Below are 26,839 nucleotides of genomic sequence, written 5' to 3' on the forward strand. Positions count from 1 at the left end.
TAAGTTTACGTATTTGGGCTATTGTTTAATGAGGTAATTAATTCATGAATGTCCATGAAAAAATACTCAATAAAATTGAAGCAACATCGATTTGATTTTATGTATTGCATGAATAATATGATTATGTATGCAATAGCATTTATCGATAAAAGTTTAATTTTCGTATATAGCCTATGCAAATAATTATCAATTTATTTATAGGGAAGTCATATCAAAGTCTTACCTATACAATTTTTTTAATTAAAAGCATATCCTCGAAATAGAGTGTGCTTGTGAAATTTATTAAAGTATTAATGAAATATTAAGTTAAATAATTTTATACTCAATTTCAGCCCAAACTTTGTCCCGTGCATTCAACCAATAACTAAAAAAAATATTACCAGACTTGCTGTCATTAAACTCACATTTAACTCTGATTACTCTTGAAAATTTAATTTTAACAATTTTGAAATCTGTGACACGATGATCCAAAAGTGGATTTCGTGCCCAGCGCTGCTGCTGTGGTGGTGCACATTGATGATGACAACACATCACAGCATCAGTGCCGTGCCTGCGTATCAACTCAGTAAGTATTAATTAAAATTTCAACCCAGAAGGGATATCTTGGAATAAAAGTAGGAATTTCACTCAGTAAGTATTAATAACTCAACACTTTTATTATATTTTTCAGTCCAACAGGAATATCTTGGAATAAAAGTAGGAATTTTACTCAGTAAGTATTAATAACTGAACACTGTTATTATATTTTTCAATCCAGCAGGGATATCTTGGAAGAAAGTAGGAATTTCTTCAGCGTATGTAACGTTGTTCACATTACAATAATAATTTTTGAACCCCAGCATAATTAAATCTCTATATAAATGTCAAGCTTGACTTACGTTAACGCTTTTTTTATGGCCATAATACTGACTTTAAAAAAAATGTCTCAGAAATACCTGTTGATATTTTTGGAAAAAAATCATTGTCTTCACGAACCATAACTCAATTTAAAATAAAATAAACCCGCAAAAAATTATTACTTTGCAAACTATAGAACATTCGGGTGGGCTAAGAAATTTAGCGACGGGTAAAACATGTTACTAAATTATATACTATTTTTTCCATTAAAATATCATGTATCGGTAACTCATTTCGACCAATGTTATGTAATCACAGCATCAGTGCCGTGCCTGCGTATCAACTCAGTAAGTATTAATTAAAATTTCAACCCAGAAGGGATATCTTGGAATAAAAGTAGGAATTTTACTCAGTGAGTATTAATAACTCAACACTGTTATTATATTTTTCAGTCCAACTGGGATATCTTGGAATGAAAGTAGGAATTTTACTCAGTGAGTATTAATAAATCAACACGGTTATTATATTTTTCAATCCAGCAAATCTTGGAATAAAGGCAGGAATTTCTTCAGCGTATGTAACCTTGTTCACATTGCAATAATAATTTTTAAAGCCCTGCAGAATTAAATCTCTATATAAATATCAAGCTTGCCTTACGTTAACGCTTTTTTATGGCCATAATATTGACTTTAAAAATGTCTATGCAATAAATAATTGATGCTATTTTTAGAGAAAAAATCATTATCTTCACGAACCATAACTCAATTTGGAATAAAATTAATCCGCAAAAAATTATTACTGTGCAAACTATAGAACATTCTTGTGGGCTAAAAAATTTAGCGACGGGTGGAACTTGTCACTAAAATTGTATAATATTTTTTTCGATTAAATTATTATGTATCGGTAGCTCATTTCGATCAATATATGTCTGACCAATTATTCAAAAAAATTCACAAAAAGAAACTCGGAAAACATTGACGTCGATTTCGTAACTTTCTGTAAAGAAATATCCTAAAATCAACTCACAAAATTCACAACACATCTACCAGCGACTCTTCGTGCGTGGAATTCCCGCATATAATATTTTTTGTGTATTTGAGTAATTTTTTTGAAATTTAAAATTTGTGTCTTGGCATTTAACACTTACTTAAATAAATCGAATAAAAAAATAAAAACTAATATTAAGCTAAACAAAGAAACGTTTATTAATAAAAAATATAAATATTGACACATCTATCCACTATTCCAATTCACATCAAATCCTAACTTCGCACATATAGTGTTCCTCCGCTCTGGCTTTCCACGCAACATTAATCACCGAACCATCGCGTTCCGCACATTTCCACCGGTAAACTCTAAAACTGCAATGAAAACACACTTTTCGATTAATAAACAATTTCATAAAAATATTACAGCCTCAAGTTGAATTAAAAATTATATACAATTTCTATTCGTGACAAAGCTCCATATTGATTAAAAAATGTAACTCAGTACTCACTGCAGTGAGTGACAGAGAGTGCATTTTCTCGTCGACGAAAATTTGAGGTCGCGGACAGACGGACGGACAGACAGACAGACGGACGGACGGACATGGCGAGCACAATATTGCATTTTTTCCATAAATGAGAAAATGCGCTAAAAATGTGTGCTTACGGGTCATTCTTTATTAGCATGCTAGTTTGAGTAACATTAACTAGATCAAAAAATTGCAGAGCAGCATAGAGATTAACAGCTGGTATTCAATATATGTTAAACTGCGAAACTTAATAATTGTAAACGATGCGTGAAGTTTAGTTGCATTTAATCACCAACTTTACTGATAATTATAATTTTTCAGACGATTGATGTTAATATCATCCCATTCACATTTTATTTAATCCGATAGAAGTCATTTTACCATAACAATGTAAATTTGGAGTAATTAATCTCACCTCTACACAAACGCTGCAAGTTTTAACAAGAATATTTAATCCCACGCAAGTCTCGCGATTCATAAACATCAATCAGCGAGTGAAAAAAATCTTCCGCGGCATGATTAAAGTCTTGTCTTAAAATATTGAAAGTTTTGAGTGCGCTTTAGATGAAGCTATTTACGCCGTTCCGCCACATCCTAAAATGAAAGAGAAGGATTTCGTGTTTCCTGCATAGGCTTTTATATGCTTATTTGGTGGCTTAAAAAACAGATACTTCGTATCTTTTAAATCGGGTATACAAATCGGGTCTGGTTATTTCCCCAAAAAAATTATTGGTGGAGACGACTACGATATTTAGTGGATTATTAGTGTTATATAGTGGGTTATTGGTTATTTACATTATAGTCTTTATCATTTTTGCACTAAATAGTCAAATGCACTAAAAATACTCCAATACTGGCATAATATGCATTAGCCTACAATGCAGTGACCCAAAGATTAAATCCAGAATACAAAGACGTAGCTTTGTTACGGTCGATCTGAGCCCCGGACAAAGGCAATATCCCGTGAACTCCCCTGGGTGGACCGCTCTCTTGTGAGGCTCGCCTGGCGCGCTTACTTCGATTGCTGCGCGAGTTGCGTGAGCATTTCGATTGCGTGGGAAAGATGCAAACCAAATTCTGTGGTATCTTAGCTTTTAAATTGATTTTTTCATAAAATTCAATATCGTTATAAAGTTTTATTATAAAGTTATAAAGTTTTATTTATCGTGTCAGGTCCGGGTGTTTGATGAGAAAATTCCTAATGGAATGGAAGCAGTTTTTTTTACGAAAAACTGTTCTTAAATCCAGTAGTTGAATTTCTCCACAATGAAAAGTTCTTTCATAAATTAAGGACGAAGTATCGAATGATTTTTCGAAAGTAAATCTAACCGTTATGATAAGTTTGTGTTACAAAATTTAACAAAAACAACAGAACTTCATGCATGGTTCAGAGCCGAACGTGATCATATTTGAAGATTCGTTGGCAGTTCCAAATAATAATTGATGATTATATAGTATCGTATCGCATCGTTGTATATCGATTGTATTGTATCGTAGTCAGTCATTACATTAGTCTCTAAAAGGGCTCAATTTCATAACATAGGCAATGTTAGTGAATTATTTCGTCGTGAATAATACATAACTTCAGCTTCTTTTTATTTATACTCGTTATTCGGCTCGTTTTATTTATGTTTATATCTTCGTCATTCCCAGGGATTCGTTTTAACTAATCTGTTTCATTGCATGTAAAAAATTTATTTAACCGGTTATATTTCATTATTAGAAATCTTGCCAGTTTTATTCATTATTTTGGTTAAACTTTCGATTTGCACTACTATTACGAGGAACATGCCTCAGCCAAACTTTATTGGGCAGTTTCAGTGTTTCGGAAGAAAATTTGGGGCAACATGTCGTTTGAATCTAACCCTGAATCAGTTGTTTTTACTATGAATTTATAATCTTTTGATCGTAAACTATGGTATTTTTAAACTAGTTAATCTCACATCTATCTTTAAAATGAGTTTCCAGTTTAAGTCTAGGCATATTTAGATTTATGGAAGTAATAAGATTTTCCTATCGACTTTCCTTATAATTAAGCCTACATGGTTTTTTCCACATTTTAATGTTCTCTCATATCAATTTCGCAACCAGTTATCACCCTTCTTGCATCATCAACATCGCGACATTGATAACTAGCAATATTCAGAATACACTTTTTGGATTAAGCCGTCCAAAAACCATATCAAACGCATTGATAAATTAGAAAAAATATAACTCCATACTCACTGCAGTGAGTGACAGAGAGCGTATTTTGTCGTCGACGAAAACGTGAAGTCACGGACGGACAGACAGACGGACAGACGGACAGACGGACATGGCGAGCACAATAGTGCATTTTTTCATGAATGAGAAAATGCGCTAAAAAGCAATCCAATAATCAAATGAAACACATATACACGCAACTCCTGTTCCTCGCATGTTCCACGCGTCGTCAATGCTATTCCTGTAAAAATACTTGGCGTCTAAAATGACAGTCATTAAACAGTCATTTTGGATTCTGGTTCTGGCTTTTAGGAATATAAATGTACCAATTTTCTAAATTGAACAAAAATTTGTAGCATTTGCTTGCCAAAATTGCAAAATAATAAAGAATTAAATTAAAAAAAAACTGCCATGAAAATTCACAGAAATTTTCAGCAAAAACTGTTTCTCGAGCGTTTTCGATTGAATTGTGGAGAATTTTCGTAGCATTTTTTTAAAGGATAAATTTAATTGCAATTAAATTTCTGGCAGAAATGATAATGAATAATTACAAATATTCATGAAACAAACAACGTTTGATGAATATTTTCGTTGTTTGTTTCGAACATTTATTCGTTAGTTTACTCGCATATAATTAACACAATATACTGACACTCATCGTTTATATTGGCCCTAGCTCTGTCCCGCACAAATACTGCTCTTGCTACAAAATTTTTTCTAACCTACAAATAAAAGTAGCCAGAAAACGCAAAAAATAAAATCTTCTGGTCCTGACACAGCGACTAAATCGAGCAATTATTTCATTTCAAAATCAGACGACATAATGAAAAATGCAGAGGTTGTTAACAGTGTTTTGACTGCAAAAATGCGTTTCTCAGAGGCTTCCTGATATTTTTTTATTATTAATAATAAAAATATTAAATGCTACGAATAATATTTGATAGTGATTGATAAAAATTTCTCAGATTCGTGCTTGCTTTTGCTAAATAACCCTGTTTCCTTATAAAAATTCGGGGACCGCATAGGCTTCGGCCAAATAGTCACTGCACTCTGCGAACTATTCTGTGTTTGCTCGGCTACCCGATCGAAATCAGTGTCTGGTCAGAATCTCATTTCAGACTTTACAGTCGCCTGAGATTCTATATGAACTCGCACGATTTGTTGTAAGTTGAAGTGAAAAAATTATAAATACAATAAAAGAATATGTTTAAAAACTGATCCGAAAGCAATCCGAAAGTATTTATGTACTGAAGGATATCATTTTGTTTTGAATAAAAAAATACTCCATAAAATTGAAGCAATATCGGTTTGATTTTATGTATTGCATGCATAATTTGATTATGTGTGGGAGAGTATGGGAAGAGAGTATGAGAGTATGGGAAGAATTGACCGAGTGGAGTCATACTGAGCTAGCAAGCTGCCCATCGGCTGCCATTTAATTACCTTGAGCTGAAGCGGACATAGAGCGGCTGATCTACGCGCTCCCCGAGTCCTAGGCGGCAACTAAAGCAGAGTCGCGTCAGCCTCTAAATTTTGTTAGGGTTAGTAACGATCGGTACAAACGCGTTTAATTGTTTTTCTCGTTTGGAAACTAATATGCTTTAGTCTCTATAACGTCCAAATTATTAGATACTTCTCGAGTCGAAAAATCGTGTCCCGAAAATATTTATCATCTTTTATTAGGTTTTCTTTTAAATTTAGTAATTCCTCCGAGGGTTCTGTAAATTTTGGCATTTTTCTGTTTATCCATAATCCTATATTGTATACGTCAGGCCACCACCACTATGATGGATATTCCTTATTTAATCCAAGACTACAATAGAACGTACTGTTTAATTAGTTGCAATATTGGGTGGACTCGCACAAAGCCTTTAATTTAATAAACCGATCAATGGTCTCAAGTTATTAATAATAACTCCACAGTTATCATAACAGTTATCAGTTCCTCGCTAAAAAGTAAATAATTGGTACACTGAATTAATTCAAATCTCATATCATAACCATGCATCAAGATTACTATACTTTAGTGCTCGTTTATTAAATATATTTTTTGTGTGAAAATTAAAGCCGTCAACACTAAATGTTTTTCTCCCTATTAGAATCACATTATTTGCCTTCGTTAGATGTTATCGGTTGATTACTCATGTTTTATATGTTACTGCGGTATCAACACCACAAAATATGAGGGGTAGACGCGCAATAACAATACAAAAATCTCCCAATCGTTTATTTGAATTTGATCAACCTCTTATCCTAATAATGCTGTATTTCGTTATATGTCTGGCTCGGAAAAGAGTTGTGGGGAATTTTGTGATGGTATATACAATACGTCTGATGAAGCTTGTGAAGAAATACGTAATCTCAGCTTCGCCAGTCAGCAGATGAGTTCTGTATTAACTATTTCACTTTTATCTTCACTATATAGTAAGTTAGACCAAATTGCCTCGTGCTCTTTTCAATTTCGCTGGTATTCCTTTTACCTGAAATAAAAATATGATCCCTTTAATAATTAGAATTTGCATGCTACGCTCAAGTTACAAGAGTTGCGCCAAAACTTTCACCTCGACACCCTCGTACGAACTGAATGAATCGTCGTAAGTTCGAAGTTAACGACGTCTACAAATTGCACCTAAAATTTATGGGAATATTTTCTCGCTGACAAACGCTAGTGCAGCAGCGTTCGTACCGCTCCTGCCTGAGCGTTCCGTGGATACCGGACGCGTGAACTTCAATTTTCGGTCAGAGATTTGAAAAGCAGGTGTAAAATTCTAATGCACATTCAATGAATTACTAGTTTTCTTTTTAAATCAATTTTAATCAGTTTATTTTTCGCTCTGCTTATTTTCCTTATTTTTAACAATTCTTTTATTTTCTATAACTTCTATTTTCACAGGAATTCGTTTAGGGGTGATGTAATTTTGTTTTAATTTTTTGGTCATGCGTGTTCATTTTCAATTAGGAATAATTTAAAAATGCCCTTCTATGGTAAATTTCATTCATTTATGTGAACCTTATTTAAAATGAAGTTCATGATTTTGGTTAATGCTGCATCATATTGTAGATGTATTCATGATACTATGATGATGTTTTTATACAGGGAATATATTGTTTTTGTTCCATTTGACGCACATCAATTATTGTTGACACTCATTAGCAACGATTTGCTAAAACTCATTCAACTTAAAATCCACTTTTTCTAATCTAAATAAAGAAAAATTCGCTCAAGTGTTATTTCTTACGTTGAATTAAATTTATATATTCGTGAAAGTATATCAAAATGAAGCATGATATTCCTCACATACCATGCGGTCATTCGTTATTATACTTTATAGGAGCTTTAAGAAACTTTCCAACTTGCTTACATTATCGCATAGATTTAAGTGTAACTGATGAATAATAATTTAAACACTTTATTGTACAATTTTTCGAATAAAAAAATTAAATTATCAACGTGCAGTAAACTATTATGACGAATACACACTTCTAATTGTGAGCCATTTTAATGGGTGTTTTTCATCTCATTGTGCTTGTGCGGATTCATGACTTTAGGTTTTGGGTTGAGGCTTGACAAATGAGGCTTTCCCAATAAATCCGAATAAAAGGTTTCCTTTTCAATCAGTAATAATTTAAAAATACTCTTCTAAGGTAAATTCATCCATTTTTGTAAACTTTATTTAATATGAAGTTCATCTTTTTGGTTAATGCTGCATCATATTGTATATATTTTTATGATAGTATGAATATGTTTTTATCCAAGCAATATATTGCTTAATCCCATTTAACGCACATTAATTATTGTTGACACTCATTAGTATTTCTTTGCCATAACTCATTTAACTTAAAATCCAATTTGTCCAATCTTAATAAAGAAATGCGTTGCGAATTTCTTAATTGAAGTGTTATTTCTTAAGTTGCATTAAATTTCAATATTCGTGAATGTATATCAAAATAAAGCATGATATTCTTCACATACCATGCGGTCATTAGTTATTATACTTGTAGGGGCTTTAAGGAACTTGCCTACTTGTTTATATTATCGCATAGGTTTAAGTGTAACTGAGGAATAATAATTTAAATACTTTGTTACACAATTTTTCGAATAAACAAATTAAATTATAAACGTTCGGTAAACTATTGCGACGAATGCACACTTCTAAACGTGAGCCATTTAAATGGGTGTCTTTCATCTTGCTTGCGCGGATGCATGAATTCAGGTTTTCGGTTGAGGCTTGACAAATGAGGCTTTCCCAATAAATCCGAATAAACACAAATAAACAAATAAAATAAACTATGCAAATAAATATTTTGAGGAAGATAAAATTTAAATATTCACACATCTATTCAGAATCCCTATTCTAATATTCACATTACAGCCTAGCATAGCACATACCTCCGCTCCGGCTATCCACTACACAATAAACGTCTAATTGTAGGATATATGGCAGCAGGATATATGGCTGCAGGATATATGGCTGGAGGATATATGGCTGCAGGATTTATGGCTGCTGGATATATGACTGCAGAATATATGGCTGCTGGACATATGGCTGCAGGATATATGGCTATAACCTTAACCTTCAGCACTGTGTCTCTGGTAGACTCTAAAATAATTAGACAATATCAAATAATAAACATATATAAAAATATTACTACCTAAAGTTACATACATTAGAAACGATAAATGATTTGTCTCCCTTATAACTTCAACATTATCAAAATCTTAATTATGTACTGTATTTCTCTTCGTCTGAACTCATTTCTCAATTTAAATAACACTATAAAACTTAGATATTTCCCATCGCATAAATTTCTTCACAATTCTTTCATGACAATCGTTCTCTCGTAAAATAAAAGAATAAGTTTTCAAGCTGGTATATGTTCCTCGTTTCAACAGCGGTGCCGCAGCCGGAGTTTGCTGAGAGGCCAGCAGATCGAAACGTGACCGCCTTCCGGGGCCAGACGAGCAGACTGCCCTGCACTGTTCGCCATCTCTCCGGCAAACAGGTAAACCTTGGCTTTCTATCTAAAGAGTAAATTGTGCAAGCGACGTTAACTTCCTAAACGGTGTTGCCAAGGTAGAGTAAAAGTTACAATTTATTACAAAATAAGACTAGCAAAATGTGTAACACTACAGTTTCTTTTAATGCATTTCGATTCCACTAATAACTTTGACTTTTACCCGGTTTCTTTTAATGCCATTCCATTCAGTAATAGCTTTCACTTGTTGCAATTATTTCTTTTAATGCATTTCGAATCAATTAATAGCTTTGACATGTTACTTGGTTTCTTTTAATGCCAATCGATTCAGTAATAGCTTTGACTTGCTGTTTGGTTTCTATTAATGCAATTCCATTCCACTAATAGCTTTGGATAGTTGTCTGGTTACTTTTAATGCATTTCGGATCCACCATAGCTTTAACTTGTTGCCTTGTTTATTTTAATGCAATTCGATTGCGCTATAATAGCTTTATCATGTTGTCTGATTTCTTTTAATGCAATTAAATTCTACTAATAGCTTTGGACTGTTGTCTGGATTCTTTTTGTGCAATTTGATTCCACTATAATAGCTTTGAATTGTCTTGTTTCTTTTAATGCAATTCGATTGCACTAGAGCTGTAACTTGTTGTCTGGATTCTTTTACTGCAATTAGAATCTACTAATAGCTTTGGCTTGTTGTCTTGTTTATTTTAATGCAATTCGAATTCGATAAAAATTAGATTGAACTTCTCTAAAAATAATACGTTGGTTGGGTTTACGCTAGTCATAATAATTACTGGCTTGCAGAATGCAGAAATTTTTAAACATTTGTAATTGGTTGTGATAATAACAATAGATCTATTGCAAAGCCCCATTAGCAAATATTGGCTTAGATCAATGTAAAAATTATTTCAACGCCAGTATTTTCGGTAACCGTTTTACAATCAGTGGTCAAATCAATACCCAATTAGTGAAGCTACATAAGGCCAACAGCATACGAGACGAAACTACTCAGATACCATTAAAGACAAAATTAATGCATATGTTGTAATAATTCCATTGTTAGCCCTGCAGTTTGGAATTCTAGAAATATTTTAATTCTTTAATTCATTGTATACCTCATAACCTCATTATATGAACAATTTATAATCGAATATATTTTAGGGAGTGATTCTTAGATATTCATTCAACATTCAATAACTAAACATTCAGCGACATCATCAAATCGGTAAACATTTTGGTCCCAAAAATTGTCTTCCATTGAGGCACCAGTCAAAAGCATGTCAGTTCTCAGAATCGCATTACCCAGTAACTGAATTCCCTACATGAGACCAGCAAGAGAGTAAAGTGTCCTCGACAGAGACCAATGAGGCACTTATCCTAGAGTAAACTCCTTTTAAAATTGTCCTTCGGCGCAAAGAGAAGTCCTTTTTTCCCGCGCTATTATCATTCTTTGCCGAGGTTGCCCTGAAGAAGCCTCCTCATCACTGGGAGGCTCAAAGTTTTGCCAGGATATCAGCCTTGCCGTTTGTTTCATTTATTTCGAACCATAGTTCATTTGGAGTCACCAGCACAAAGCTGTTCGGAGTAGAGAATGAAAGTGTCATTTTCGATTATGTTCTTTATAATAACTTCGATAGTTTTAATTGTTGAAGATATTTTGGCATTTATTAGTTGTATTGAGATGGAAGAAGGTGCATTGGCACTTATATAGATTGTTTGTCTACAGATTTAAAAATTGTTTGTGACGAGCGAGTCTTCGTAAATATGTGCATAAATTTATGTTGATATCCATTCATTGTAAAATATAACAGCCTGCTGGTGTTCCTGTTAAACTATCTGCCCCCAACAGTTCAAAAATATCTTGATCGCTTTTTAGATTTTATCATTTCTTAATTGAATTTTCAGTGCTAAAAATATTCTCGTCAATTCACTTTTATCTTATTGTGTGTTTTTTAAATAAGCATTACCAATAAGCTTTTACAAAATAAAGCAAACCCTACTCTATTTTTGTTAACATTTGAGTGCAGGAGCTGGATAATCTTCAGCACAATAAAGAATTTTATTTGCTTAGAAAAAAACACAACTGAAATGAAACTTTTTGCGTTATTATTGTAACTTAATTTTCATATAAATTTAAATCCTTGTCCTTCATTCAATCATTTTTAATTGCGATAAAAAATTATTAATCTTTTTCGAATTGTCGTGTCTTCATTTTGCTGCTATGATATTCATTATTTTACTCTAAATAATTTGCTAACAAAATTTTTTATATAAAACTTATTCAAATTTTTTATTTTATAAATTAAAAATATTAAAATATAAAAAAAATTTTTTTTATATAAAACTTATCCGATGCTTCCCCTAAGAAATGCTTTCATCAAAGTGTACAAAAATTGTGCTCACTCACGAAGAACCATAACTTTTGTGCAGGTTTCATGGATAAGACTTCGCGATTTAACCGTTCTATCTTCTGGTCGAATTACGTTTGCAACGGACGCTCGCATTTCCGTTCTACCAGGCAAGAAAAGAAGAACGAGGCGTTCCCTCGAGTCCGATAACGCAAAAACCTTGCATCCAGTCTTCGATAATTCTAAGAAAACAAACCCAAAGAAACTGTGTCGAGCGCGAAATTCTGAAGCCGACAAACTCCTCAATGTCGGACGAAAACTTCGAGCGGCCGTCGGAGATTACTTCCTAACGGATGGTCGAGATGGGAAATTTGAATTCAAACGTGATTGTCGGTCGAGTATGAAAAGATCAAAAAGAAACCATAACAGAGCCAGTGGTCACACACGACGCCGGAAACCACAGCCAAAATATAAGGAATCTCAAAACGGCTCTAAACCAAATACTGATAAAATCTTTCATCAGTGGGGCGGCCATAGAAAACATTATCATGATGCTGAATTTCTTGATACAAGAGAAAAGGATTTGTACCGATACCATGATATCCGTTATCCAGTTAATTCTGTTCCCAAATCCATTAATAACTACGACTACAACTATCAAGAAGACGACCCAAATGTGAACGCAGATTCAGTCTCCGTTGCTCTGAATCCATCTCAAAAATCGAATAATTCTCCGAACGTGTCCATCTTGAGATGGAACTCGAAGCCATTAAACGCACCTCAGCGGAATTTGACTCTGGCGCGGCTCTCCAAGGTGGTTCTGCGACCCATTGAGCCAGTCCCAAGCGATGCCTCTACGCCCCACAACTCTGACAGGGACAGGGCACGAAAGCCATGGCTGTCAGCCGTTTCATCGTCTTCATTGTTGCCGCCGAATTACTTGGAAGGCGTTTGGGAACCTGAGGACTACACTCTACAAATAAAGTTTGCAGAGCCTGGAGACGCTGGCACTTACGTGTGTCAAATTAACACCGAACCTAAGACGGCACAGACCATCACGCTCACCGTTGTAGGTGAGTCTTAAGTTAATATTCCTTCGTATTTTTGTCAGAAATAATCGACTGGCTTGTATTTAAAAAAATTACTGGTTACTATATTGGGAAAAAATATGATCACACATTGTGGTGCTCAGTTTTTATGTGTCAAGTTGATGATTTTTATGGAGAAAACTTTCATAACATGGTCCTTGCCTACATTTACTTGGACGAAATAAAATTTACTGTGTGTATTTTTTCGTCCACAATGCCTGATTATCTAAAAGCTTTTCGCGGGAACAACTTGACTTCATTTCCAAAGCCCTGACATTTAAATATTACCCTCAAAGGCACCTCTTAGGAAAATTAGATCTTTATGGGGGACCATCTTTATACTACTAAAGTCTCGACGCAAGCGACCGCTACTTCAAAAGTGTGCTCTTGGGAGTACATTCCATCTTGCTCTTAACTCGTCCTTAACTCTCATAAGTTGTACGACTAACTTCGACTGTAACCTTTAGAGTCGCCCTGCTTACTTTTACGCTCAAATTCAGTCCTAAATAGCCGAAAATATGTTATTTTTCTGCCGAAATCATCAATGGCAGCCATTTTGCTGCGATCGAATTATTTCTGAAACAAATCTCACTTATCGAAATTTTGGCACTTTTAGCTTCATGATTGGAGCTCAAACAGAAAAAAATTTGGACGAAGTGAAGTTTTTAAAACATTTACTGACGCTGAGTTCAAACTACGTTGACATTGGGAATAAAAAACATTTTAGCAATTGACAAATTTATTTCATTGTAGATATATAAATAGTATTAGCACCTCCATGTGAATACTACATCAGCCTGTATGTTTGTTATTATGTTTTTGTGAAAATTTGTGTGCTTGCTTGAATATTACCTAGACCTGAAATTTCGTTTGCAAAGGTTGTATCATGAGGCATTACTTGACCGGGATATTAGTGTTAAGTAAATCAAAATGTCTACGAGGAATAAGAATGAGAAATTAAAATACTAAATTTGATTCAATTTACTGTACTGCAATTTTCCATATAAAATGCATTAGAACAATGGAAAGCTTAGAAACGGCGGTTTAAACAGAAATCTGTTTTAATCGTGATTTTAACTGCTTTTACCGTATCAACATTGCCTAATTTTAAAATTAGGAGCATTATAAACGGTAATGGGTTTCGGGAAAAAGAGATCTTATATTACGAAATTCGAGATAACGGGATTCTCCAATCACTGGTATTTTTTATATCCCGAGCGACTCTGGGTTCATCCAGTTGAGACGCCTCAAATTATATCCAAATTTGCACATCACAGTTGTCTTATCCACTCAGCCAATTTTTCTCTTCACTTTAATTTCATATTTTTTTAACCCTAATTTTATCCACTTTATAATTGAAAACTTTTATAATTATTTTAATTTTAAACCTAATTTTATCCAATTCATATATATAAATAAGTCTAAGATCTATATTTTTTCAAGCAATGAAGCTATTTCATATCAAAGTGTTTATATTGTTAGAACTTCTATACTTTTTGAGCATAAATGTGATCTCATATTGCAATATTGCTGTCGTGAGCAGCCACTCGAGTAGGCGTGCGAAATTAGACGCCGAAAAACCCCAGTAACTTTGATCTGTGCGTGACAGAATCGATCTAGGATTGAGTTTGCAGTTAATGCAAAATGTAGAGCTGCCTCGGCTTTGGAATTGGACTGCCTGTTTAAATCTGTACCCAACCCAGCCATCTGGATTTTTTTCACAGCTATAAAAGCTACAGCGATCGCCATTCCCCAACAAATATTTTCAGATCAACTCAGCTGCGATTGCTTGATCATCAAGAAATGCAATCGGATCAGATGCAAGATTGATCATTTGATGCATTCCTGACGAACGCAATCTGAACTATCACCTGGTCATCCTTGTGGAGTTCGTGAATTCAATGCTACTGAGGTCATTTAATTGTTTCATATCGCTAACATGCACGGTGCCTCTTTCAATATTGAGGTAAGTATTTTGTCATTCCGGTGCAATGTAACAAAGATTGGAAATGAGCTTCTTCGGTGAGCATTAAATCATTAATATAAATCATTCATGCTCTAAATTCACAATCATTGAAGAATCTGCCTCATTTACACTACTTTTAGAATTAACCATTTACGCTATTCTCATAAGCTCTTTAATTACTAAACCAACAACCTGACACCAGACCAGTAAATTCTATGTTCAAGATTCGGCGACAGGCCACATCAGGCCTTCTCTTTAGCGCCGACATCACTATGTTATGTTATGTTCTGAGAATTTGGTCGCAACCCCCGGGACATTATCATTCCAAGTTATCATTCCAACTCCGTACACCTAATTATAGCGTGGTCCTTCCATTAATGTAGGTATTCACATATGTTGGCATACATTTACTTAGCAAGCTTGATTAAAGACTAGATAATTCTTATTAATAATAATATTTTTCTTCTTTTTTGCCATATGTCGAACGCTGTTTCTTGCCATCGTGGCAGATCAAAAATCAGGCTACCAAAAGCATTTTAATTCGCGACGCTTCGAACATACAAGATTCATCACCAATTAAGGAATTGGAGGTTTTGCAACACTTAATTTTGAAATGACATAATGGACCTATTTATGAACCAGTATATGACTTGATATTCGCAATTAGCTAAGAGCAAATGCCCGCAGTTGGTCCAATGAATACCAAAATAAATATGATAACTTACGCCTTTATATATAATCTACATAATATAATGTAATCTAGTGTTTAATGTAATCTGGTTATGTAAGGTGCGGGTCAGATAGAATCTGACCCGCAAAAATGTTCTAAATCGAAGTTTGTAAGCATTATTCCATTCTTAAATTTATACCATTTGTGAAATCGTATTCAGCATTCCTGACCACAAAGAAAACTATAATTAGACTTTTAAATTGAAGTTAAGGTTATGTTTTTCAATTAAAGTTAGGAAAATCACACGCTTCACTCAGCCTATATAGCCATTGAAGGAATTTCATATCATCCCCTTTCATTAAAAATTCATTTTTATTTTATTTCCACGTGGATTTTAACATATTCAGAAATTCACAATAGCTCCATGAGTAACATTTCATCTCTATTTCTGATCCTTTACAAACATGTGAAATCATTTTACTTCATTTCATGAAGTGCAAAAATTGAATATTAGCAGTCTACACTAATCGTCTTCAAACAAAGAAAAATTACGTTTATTATGTTTTATTTCCAGAATACCAGTATAAATTTGAATTCAGATTCGTATACGGTATTAATGTTGACAAAATCAGTTTCGGTTCACTATACGAATTCAAGCAGTTCAACGCACTGAATGTCAGCGTTTTCGTTTTGTGACTTAAATCTGTTGCGTTTGATCTCGTCATCCAATCAGGAAAATATTTGGCAGGTCAAACGTCGTTTCCAATTAAATTCCGAAGCAGATGCTCGCTGCCCGCATGCAACGTTAGCTCAGTTGTGTAAATAGAAATGGCAATTCAGATCTGCAACGTATACCGGCAACTGTATGTGAAAGTCTGGCTGCTTAGTCCGTAGAGCAAACAAAAAATTGAAAGTGACACCAAGCGCTAACAATTCTCCCGAAAAAAAAAGACACTGCCACTGTGAGATGCTGGTGATTAAATTTCTTTGGAATTATTTTTACTTCATTAGGTCCTGACACAGCGACTAAATCGAGCAATTATTTCATTTCAAAATCAGCGACATAACGAAAAATGCTGGTGTTGTTAACAATGTTTTGACTGCAAAAATGCTTTTCTAAGAGGCTTTCTGATGTTTTTCCTACCGCTACACGAAAAATATTAAATGCTACGAATAATATTTGATAGTGATTGATAAAAATTTCTCAGATTCATGTTTGCTCCTGCTAAATAACCCTGTTTCCTTATCAAAATTCGGGGACCGCATAGGCTTCGGCCGAATAGTCACTGCATTCTGCGAACTATTCTGGGTTTGCTCGGCTACCCGATCGAAATCAGTCGCCTGAGAGTATGAGAAGAGTTGGCCAAGGTGAGTCATACTGCTTGCAAGCTGCCCATCGGCTGCCATTTAATTACATTGAGCCGAAGCGGACATATAGCGGCTGATGTACGCGCTCCCCGAGTCCTAGGCGGCAACTAATGCAGAGTCGTGCCAGCCTCTAAATTTTGTTAGGGTTAGTAACGATCGTTACAAACGCGTTTAATTGTTTTATACGCCTTCTCGTTTGGAAACTAATATGTTTTAGTCTCTATAACGTCCAAGTTATTACATACTTCTCGAGTCGAAAAATCTTTGTCCGAATATTAAATTTATCATCTTTTATCAGGTTTTCTTTTAAATATAGTAATTCCTCCGAGGGTCCTGCAAATTTTGTCCTTTTTCTGTTTATCTATACTCCTATATTGTATACGTCACGTCACCACCTCTATGATGGATATTCCTTATTTAATCCAAGACTACAATAGAACGTACTGTTTAATTAGTTGCAATATTGGGCGGACTCGCACAAAGCCTTTGATATAATATACTGATCAATTATGTCAATTTACTAATAATAACTCCACAGTTATCATAACTTATAATAACTCTCAATAACTCCGCTGCAATTAAGAGTGTACCTTAATATTACATAACTGAATCTTTCTTCGCTAAAATGTAAATAATTAGTAAACTGAATTAATTCAAATCTCCCTCCATAACCATCAAGATTACAATACTCTAGTGCTCGTTTATTAAATATATATTTTGTGTGATGTTTTAGTGAAAAAAAAAGCCGTCAACACTAAATGTTTTTCTTCCAATTAGAATCACATTATTTGCCTTCGTTAGATGTTATCGGTTGATTACTCATGTTTTATATGTTACTGCGGTATCAACACCACAAAATATGAGGGGTAGACGCGCAATAACAATACAAAAATCTCCCAATCGTTTATTTGAATTTGATCAACCTCTTATCCTAATAATGCTGTATTTCATTTTATGTTTGGCTTGAACAGTTGTGGGGAATTTTGTGATGGTATATACAATCTGTCTCTTATACACATCTAGATGTNTTACAGCCTTGCATAGCACATATCTCCGCTCCAGCTATCCACTACACAATAATCGTCTAACCTTAACCTTCAGCACTAGCTGTGTCTCTGGTAAACTCTAAAATAATATGAAAATATCAAATAATAAACATATATAAATAATATTACTTCCTAAAGTTATATACATTAGAAATAATAAAAGATTTGTATAAAAAATAAATTCAAAATTATCAAAACTTTCATTTTGTTTTTGTCTTCGTCTGAACTCATTTCTCAATTTAAGTAACAGAATGAAACTCAGATATTTCCAATCGCATATACTTCTTCACAATTATTTTATTACAATCGTTCGCTCGTAAAATAAAAGACTAAGATTCTAAAGCTGGGATATTATGTGCCTCGTTTCAACAGCGGTGCCGCAGCCGGAGTTTGCTGAGAGGCCAGCAGATCGAAACGTGACCGCCTTCCGGGGCCAGACGAGCAGACTGCCCTGCACTGTTCGCCATCTCTCCGGCAAACAGGTAAACCTTGGCTTTCTATCTAAAGAGTAAATTGTGCAAGCGACGTTAACTTCCTAAACGGTGTTGCCAAGGTAGAGTAAAAGTTACAATTTATTACAAAATAAGACTAGCAAAATGTGTAACACTACAGTTTCTTTTAATGCATTTCGATTCCACTAATAACTTTGACTTTTACCCGGTTTCTTTTAATGCCATTCCATTCAGTAATAGCTTTCACTTGTTGCAATTATTTCTTTTAATGCATTTCGAATCAATTAATAGCTTTGACATGTTACTTGGTTTCTTTTAATGCCAATCGATTCAGTAATAGCTTTGACTTGCTGTTTGGTTTCTATTAATGCAATTCCATTCCACTAATAGCTTTGGATAGTTGTCTGGTTACTTTTAATGCATTTCGGATCCACCATAGCTTTAACTTGTTGCCTTGTTTATTTTAATGCAATTCGATTGCGCTATAATAGCTTTATCATGTTGTCTGATTTCTTTTAATGCAATTAAATTCTACTAATAGCTTTGGACTGTTGTCTGGATTCTTTTTGTGCAATTTGATTCCACTATAATAGCTTTGAATTGTCTTGTTTCTTTTAATGCAATTCGATTGCACTAGAGCTGTAACTTGTTGTCTGGATTCTTTTACTGCAATTAGAATCTACTAATAGCTTTGGCTTGTTGTCTTGTTTATTTTAATGCAATTCGAATTCGATAAAAATTAGATTGAACTTCTCTAAAAATAATACGTTGGTTGGGTTTACGCTAGTCATAATAATTACTGGCTTGCAGAATGCAGAAATTTTTAAACAACCGCAGGATTAATTACACGACACTTTCACAGGGTTCCACAATAAATTTTGAACGGGAACAGATCGGAGCAGGCAACTATAGATGTTATCTGGTCGCTGTCGCGAGGAGGGATGGAATAAATTATTATAAGGAATAAATTATATGAATGAAGTTTCTTCTTTAAATTGTTTGAGTTCTGTGCAAATAATTGAATATGACAGCAAAAAAATCTTGAACAGTATTTATAAACAAGTTAATTTAAATTTCCCAAAATTCACCAATCGCTAGGTGAGACGCTTGCTGATTCGGGGAATTTTGTTGTGTTTGTATCTTGGATATCAAAAAACTAAATGATTTCAGCTAATTAAGGTTCAAGATTTGCCTACACTAAATTTATGTTTTTACACTAAATTCCCTCCATTTTTACAACACTTCTCTTTAACTTCACTTCTTGTCTGTTTGTTTGTCTGTCTGCTACAAATCTTATAATCGAATTTTAACACACTTCTACTTATCCTATCGATCTGAAATTTTGCACACTTGCGTAAAGTTGGAGACAATGCAAGAATCAAATGACAAAATAAATGATTTTAAAAAGGTAAAAAAAAATTTTCAATATTGAAAAATTTGAAAAAATAATTTTGTCAGCTACAAATCTTATAACTGATATTTGACACACTTTTACCAGCCCAATTAATCTGAACTTTTGCACACTTGTGTGAAATTGGAGGCAATGCATGAATTAATTGACAGAATAAATTATTTTGATAAAAATTTTAATTTATTTAAAAAATTGAAAAATTACTTTTTTTAATATTCAATAATAAAATGAAAAATGCATTGTACATATTTAACATTGGAGACACTTGATTCTTGAGAAGTGTTGTCTTTAAAAAGTAATTTTTAAACGTATATTATTATTCTTAAAACCAGAATCTTGTTATAACCTAGTACCTAGTTTCTACACTGGATTCTTTAGAAGTGTTGTCTTTAAAAAGTAATTTTTAAACGTATATTATTATTCTTAATACCAGAATCTTGTTATAACCTAGTACCTAGTTTCAGTGATAACATAGAGGGCAAACTAAGCACTTTGAGAGGCACTTTGCTCTAGTTAAGTAAAAAGAACTTGTCGACCAGCAACGGTCCATAAGTTGTATGCTCCAGCACCGAAGCTGTACGATAAATTAGAGTCGTTGTGACCGGGGTGCGCTAGCGTGATTCTGAACGTTATGCGCTAAAAACTTGCGCTGAATTTCATTCAATTTTACAACACACTTTCGTAAAAAATTTAAATAAAAATAATTGAAGAAGTGTTGTGTGTTCACGTGGTGAAACGAGTGTGGGATTTTTTTTATGTGTTTTTGGTTACAGTGCTAAATCAAATTTGGACTTTTTAAGCGATTGTGTTTCGTATAGAGGTTTTTTATTGTGCAGATTTTATTCAATTTCTTCTTCGATTTTTTCTTTTGGACTATATTGATTCCAGCAGGGCATTGCATGTGCCAAAACACTGATGACTTGTACATTTATATCCATGTTAAGTACAAGCCTTATTTTATGGCATTTGCTGAACAAAATTGCGACATTTACGCCAAAAAATATGAACGGAATACATTGTCCAAATTGCAACCCACTTTTTACACGCATTACTGGTACGCACTTCTGCCGGGCTCAACTGGGTATGCATATTCCACACTAGGGTAGAAAGTACATAGCTATTTGAGAAATGCCACACTCATTTCTTTGTGTGATATGATAATTATTGTCTCTCGGCAACATTGCAAGCCGTGAACCGTCAAAATTTTTAAATTTTTACTTATAAGAACTCAGGCTAGATAAAAATACCACGAGCACAGCAAAGTGTCGCTTGCTAAGCAAGTTAGAGACAGTGAAGGCGATCTGTTAATTGAAGCAGTCGCCCCCAAAGCGCCTCCTAGGCTCAGCTTGCTCTGTGAAAAAATATAGGGTCATATTGTCAAAATAGTGACACACTTTCTTAATCACATCACGAGCAGAGAACGACAGTAGAACTGATATGCTTTTTTGCTAGGCCTAACTGAGTCGGGATGACTCACAAAAAGGGTAGGAAATGCATCGAAAATTAGACAAGACTCGCTTATTCTTTGGCAAGCATTGACTGGCTTTTCAATGCCGACATGTAACTGTGGCATAGTATTTGAATGAAACCTAATAAAAGTCGCTTTAAAATAATAAAACTGATTTATTAACTGCAGTAAATCGAATTTTAATACAATGTAATTTTATGGCTCTTACTAGGAATCAATCAGTGATGTAATAACTGAAGGAAGCCTGAATGTGTTGCGGTTTTTGATGTACGAACGAGATTTTGTTAGGCTTGAATAAACCTAGAAAGCAATAAAAAAATTTTGTTTGTTTTAAATAATTTTATCATCTAAACTATATCTATTACGACAATAAATTAAGAACGAGAGTTTACTCGTGTGTCTATTGTTCAATTTATATATTTTGAAACACACTGCCGTAATAGAGTTCAGGCCTCGTGACTCTTAAAAGATATTTATGATCCGATGCCTGAAAGCTATATTAGTCTGAGACAATTTATATCACCATTGAATGCAGAACATTTATAGACCGATTCAGACCAACAAATTTTTTCAAATGTCTGGTTCAGACAAAGTAGAAACAATTATGTCTCACAGCTTTTTCACTTTCCAACAAATTCACCTCAAGAAAATCAGCTTCAGTATTTTGCTGCAAACTTCAGCATCGTCCGCTAGGCTGGAAGTCTTCCGCAGCTGAGGAGCGAAGAGTTCATTGAGCTGCCGACGTAAGGCTCGCGTTTCGACCTCGCTAGCTGTGCAGTAAATCATAGAGTTCGTGCCGGAATTTCGCGCAAAGCTGCTGGAATGTAAAACGGACCCAAGTGAATACTAAGGATGGAACGTAAATATGTGAAGTATTTCAACGCTAGAGCTTGCTTCGGAGGAAGGTACGCGGAAAACAGGATTAACGGAGCTAACACAGATGTAATCCAGAGCGAATCAGTTTTTCTGAATTCGATTAAATTAATATGAAGAAATGAAAGAAGAGAGTTTGCAAATACCCATTCTAAATTATGTTAGTTTGGCTGGAACTTTCACAAAGTTTCTGAGATTAATTTTAACATAGCATTCAATAGGATTGGTTATATTTTCTTGCTTGAAACTACCAATCACGAGATTTTACAATGCATATAAATGATCCAAATAAATAACAGGAATGTTTCCCTTTGAAATTTTTCAGCACATAATAGCTTGTAGATACCAGATAAAAAATTATCAATTTCAAATCTATATAAAACTTCCAGCTCTAACATATGATTTTAAACGGTACTAAATAATTTTACCAAAGCCCCTCTTAGTCTATTTCTTTTTTAATTCATTTTTTATCCATGACAAAAACGTGCTGTCAACGCTGTGGCGACCGAATTTGTTACTGCAAACTTGACAGCAGACAGAATTTGACAGCAAACTTGATTACATAATCACTTTCAACATTATGTCATCATGCATAATGGGAGGCGACTGTCACTTTTTCAGGAAAAAGTCACGTTGGACTTGTCGTCGGTAGAGGCCCAGAAATACAAAACTAACTTTTCAAAGTTCATGCTCGCATAGTAACGCAAAAGTTGTCGGGCTTTACAATAGTAATCAAACAACAAGACGACAGATGCTACAGGCATACCATGGACTTTCAATGAGCTTTGAATCATGCTGAAACTTTGACAGCCCTCAGATCTCTGTATGGGACTTTAATAATAAAATAATTCCGGAGGAAACATTCGACACAGAAGATTTCTGTTCGTACGCAACTGAGAAAATTCTAGTTCTCAATTAATGTCCAGAAATGTAACAAATGTCAATTCACACCAATTTTAAATGAATTTGAAGTGGCTTTGACGAATTCAGTTCTAATTGGAAAAATAATTTCTAAAAAATAATGAATTTATTTATGGGGGAATTTTTCCTCTCGCCTCTGGCGAGATTTGGAGTTCTCATCACGTGCTTAGTTTTTCTCAAGTTTCATTTACGGATGGTGAACCACGATGGAAGAATTTAGGGCTAAAAAATAAATGTAACTCAGGCGGAGGAATTTTCTGATTTGTCTTCATTTGTGTCATGACAGATATGGTCGCGAAAATTTTGGGTCCAAACGAGCTTTTCGTGAAGGCCGGTACGCCTGTTACGCTGGTGTGTCAAGTGGAACACTCGGCCGATTTGCCAGGTATGTTGGTAAAATATAAATGATAAGATATAATAACAATGAACAACGATACTTCAAATGGTGGTAATTGGGGAATTAATTTCAATGTAATTGACATATGGTCTTAATCAATGTTTTAAATGATAGAAATTGAGAAGTTAATTCTGGAATACAGTTGGCAAGGGAAGTGAACGATTATTTTGAATGATTGAAATTGAGAAATGAATTTCAATAAAAATTACCGAGGAAGCAAACCAATTAGGCTTTCTTCGGCAAAGGTAATTGGCAGAATCACGGCATAGGAAAAATAATTGCATATTTATAATATAATAATATTTATGTACATATTTCAAGTCGAAATACTTTCGAATTAAAGGAAGAACGCTTTCTAATACTTGGGAAAATAGTCTGAAATTTTTTTTCCCCGATTCATGATAGCCATGTTTGTTTACCAATGAACACGGTAATGATCAATTTGCTTACCCCCAATAGCATATGTATTATTTATTTTCCTTTTTCTATATAATAACTTTTGATGTGAAAATGATATAAATGCCGCTTAAACAAAAATAAATGAGACTTACTAATTAAAAATAGGTTCAAATAATAGCACGGAACTGAGGTCATTTGGGTACACGTAAGCTGAAGGCTTCCGGGATTTCCCAATACAGCGTATCACAGCACGTGAACCTATCCTACTAGCGATGTTTATCACGGAGAACGTGCCTGAGAGGGCACTGTCGAGTCTTCAGCTACAGCATGACGGTCACTCCTAAGAAAATGGGCAGAAGAATTGAACCTATTCTCTCACGGCGTGTTTTTAGTCTAAAAGAACATGCAGTTTAGGCTTCGAAGTATATTTCTTCGAAAAATTGAAATTTTTTAGTAGAAAAAAAATAGTCATGCTTGCCAGTACTCGTTCAAAAGATTCGACAAAAATTACCGAGTATCATTAGGTATTAGAAAATCACACCTATAATTAATGAGAAATTAATTCAAATTGTGTTTCTATATAATTCCACTTGGAGACAATTAATTGCCTTTAATATACTCTGATGAACAGAATTGAATAAATTACAAGTTCGCTCCATTTTTTCAGTTGAATCAAATGTACCAGTAACTTGATAAAAGATGACAGTAACTTTATAAGAAGCAATACCTTGATGAAAGTTAGGAAAAAAATTAAACTACATTATGTATTCCAAACATAAAACGTCGAGAATGCGTGCAGTCTCGATACCCAAGAATCGCAATATTAGGATTTATCTCGTTTTCAAAAAACTTGTGTTACAATTCAATGTTACAGTTCCTTGATGTCTTATGGCAATAAAAGCAAAAGTTCAATCCATTTTCCCAACATTACATGATTTATGAACATTTGTTATGCTATTATTTGAACCTCAATATGTTTATCTGTAGAGCACAGAGCAGCACTCGCGATGCCATATACATTAGAGCTTCCTGTCCACAGACGTGCGTTAGCAATACGTTGTTGGCGCCTATATATTCACATAGGCATTATAATTTGAACATATATTTCCTACAGAAATGACAACAGATCCTGTATTTCATTCTCGGTTTGACTTTGTGGCCTCACTTCTCGCATTATTTTCACTAAATGATGTTGCAATGTAGATAATTTAAATTATTGAAACTGAAAGGCCGTGTTCAAAATCAATACAATGCGGATAATTTAAATTATTGAAACTGAAAGGCCGTGTTCAAAATCAAGTTTTCATGTTGAGGTTGAATTTAGACAGAAAATTATGAGCGGTAAGTTCGCAAAAAGTGTGGAGGGATTCTCAAAGGAAGAAACTTTTCCAACAATGATGGTTTAAAAATTAATTTTTAATTGCTTTATTTTTAGAAATGTATACCATTATAAAATTTTTCATTAGAGATCTTATGTTATAAGCGTAATATGTGTCGATTTGTAGGATGTTGTAAGTACGAGTTGTAAGTCGTTAAGTACGAAAATGGCTGCCGTGACAGCCTTGCATGCCCGTATTATGCACGGCGTATAATCAGTATAATTATCTCTGTTAATAGAACAGCGACTCATTAAAGTGATCGCTGGGCCATAATAACTGCCACCAGTATTTTCACTCATGAACCCGTTGTGTGGGATTTTTGTGTTTATTTAACATTTTTTATCATGCTCTCCTTAAATTAGTGAAAAAATCGTGACTTCCTACCATTATTAAAATCTTTCCAGTTTTTTCGCGCTCTACTACAAAAGACTAATATTGAATGATGACGAACAAAAAATATGGGGAACTATGCAACACATTAAAATGTTAATTTGATGACATTCTGCCGGATCAAACCAATATTTGGCAGAAGCTCAATTTTTATAAATCAAGTCTATAAATTACACCAAATTTTTAATTTGTAATCGACAACTCCGGCAGGTTTCATCTTCTGGTACAAAGGAACGTCGCTGGTGGACTACGAGGCTTCGGCCGGACGCATCGCTGTCATGACGCGCGCTGAGGGCAAAAGCGAACTTGTGTTCCGTACCGCCGACCAACACGACTCTGCCAACTACACGTGCCGGCCCTCCGGCGGCCGTGGCACCTCTGTCACCCTCAATGTTATAGTTGGTCAGTACCAACACGACTCTGCCAACTACACCTGCTAGCCCTCTGGCGGCCGCGGCACCTCTATTAAATATGGCGGACTTTCTCTTCATTGTTATATACCGGGAAATAACGAAAATTTATCAGTTCAATCACGCAGCGTTTCTCAAGTCTACGGACTCTAAACCCAGTATTTCATTTACTACAGTCATGTGGCAGCGTGGCTATAGTCTACGGACATGTTATACTCAGTTAGTACTTACACGACACTGCTAACTACATACGGCTTTCTTTGCGTTTGAATGGATTAATAGAAGAGAGCTGAAAAAACGAGATTTTGTTGAATAGTTTCGACGGCTCAAGCTTCAGTGATTTTATTTGTCGATAGTTCAATTATTATATTAAGATTAACTATGAATTTTTTAGCGGCGAAAAAGCTTGCATGAACCTAAAAAGCTGTAGTCTTCCTAATTAACCAAAATATTCGCTTCATTCAACGGTATCATATGGTAAAAATAAACTGATATTTTTAATAAACACGCATATATATGATCTGTATTTCAATTAATTCAAAACCCTCATTGTTTTATGATAATATACGCATATACATTTAATATTTGAATGAATTTCCCGGAAGCCTCTTAGAAATCATTTAATCTAAAGTGTGATTATCATACTGAAGTACACGTACAATTAGGGAAATGAGTGAAGACTTTGTCCAAAAAGTGATTCACTATTTGCCTTTTAATG

General features: G+C 34.3%; 1 protein-coding gene across 1 annotated transcript; it reads left to right on the forward strand.

Annotated features, from left to right (window-relative positions):
* Positions 1 to 344: 344 nt before the first annotated feature.
* LOC108680992 lies at positions 345 to 26,151 on the forward strand. The gene is made up of 5 exons (XM_018169926.2): positions 345 to 565; positions 9,450 to 9,559; positions 11,966 to 12,956; positions 23,433 to 23,531; positions 25,922 to 26,151. The coding sequence occupies exons 1-5, from the start codon at positions 463 to 465 to the stop codon at positions 26,149 to 26,151; spliced, it is 1,533 nt and encodes a 510-aa protein (XP_018025415.1). The 5' UTR covers positions 345 to 462.
* Positions 26,152 to 26,839: the final 688 nt, after the last annotated feature.

The sequence above is a fragment of the Hyalella azteca genome, unplaced genomic scaffold (assembly GCF_000764305.2).
Source record: "Hyalella azteca isolate HAZT.00-mixed unplaced genomic scaffold, Hazt_2.0.2 contig8627, whole genome shotgun sequence".
Classification (NCBI taxonomy): domain Eukaryota; kingdom Metazoa; phylum Arthropoda; class Malacostraca; order Amphipoda; family Hyalellidae; genus Hyalella; species Hyalella azteca.

What these genes read in the sequence shown, in the direction of transcription:
- LOC108680992 (XM_018169926.2), top strand. Translation starts at nt 463, where the DNA reads ATGATCCAAAAGTGGATTTCGTGCCCAGCGCTGCTGCTGTGGTGGTGC. An exon ending in CATCACGCTCACCGTTGTAG is followed by an intron (nt 12,957 to 23,432) that starts GTGAGTCTTAAG and finishes GTGTCATGACAG; the next exon opens with ATATGGTCGCGAAAATTTTG. An exon ending in ACACTCGGCCGATTTGCCAG is followed by an intron (nt 23,532 to 25,921) that starts GTATGTTGGTAA and finishes CAACTCCGGCAG; the next exon opens with GTTTCATCTTCTGGTACAAA.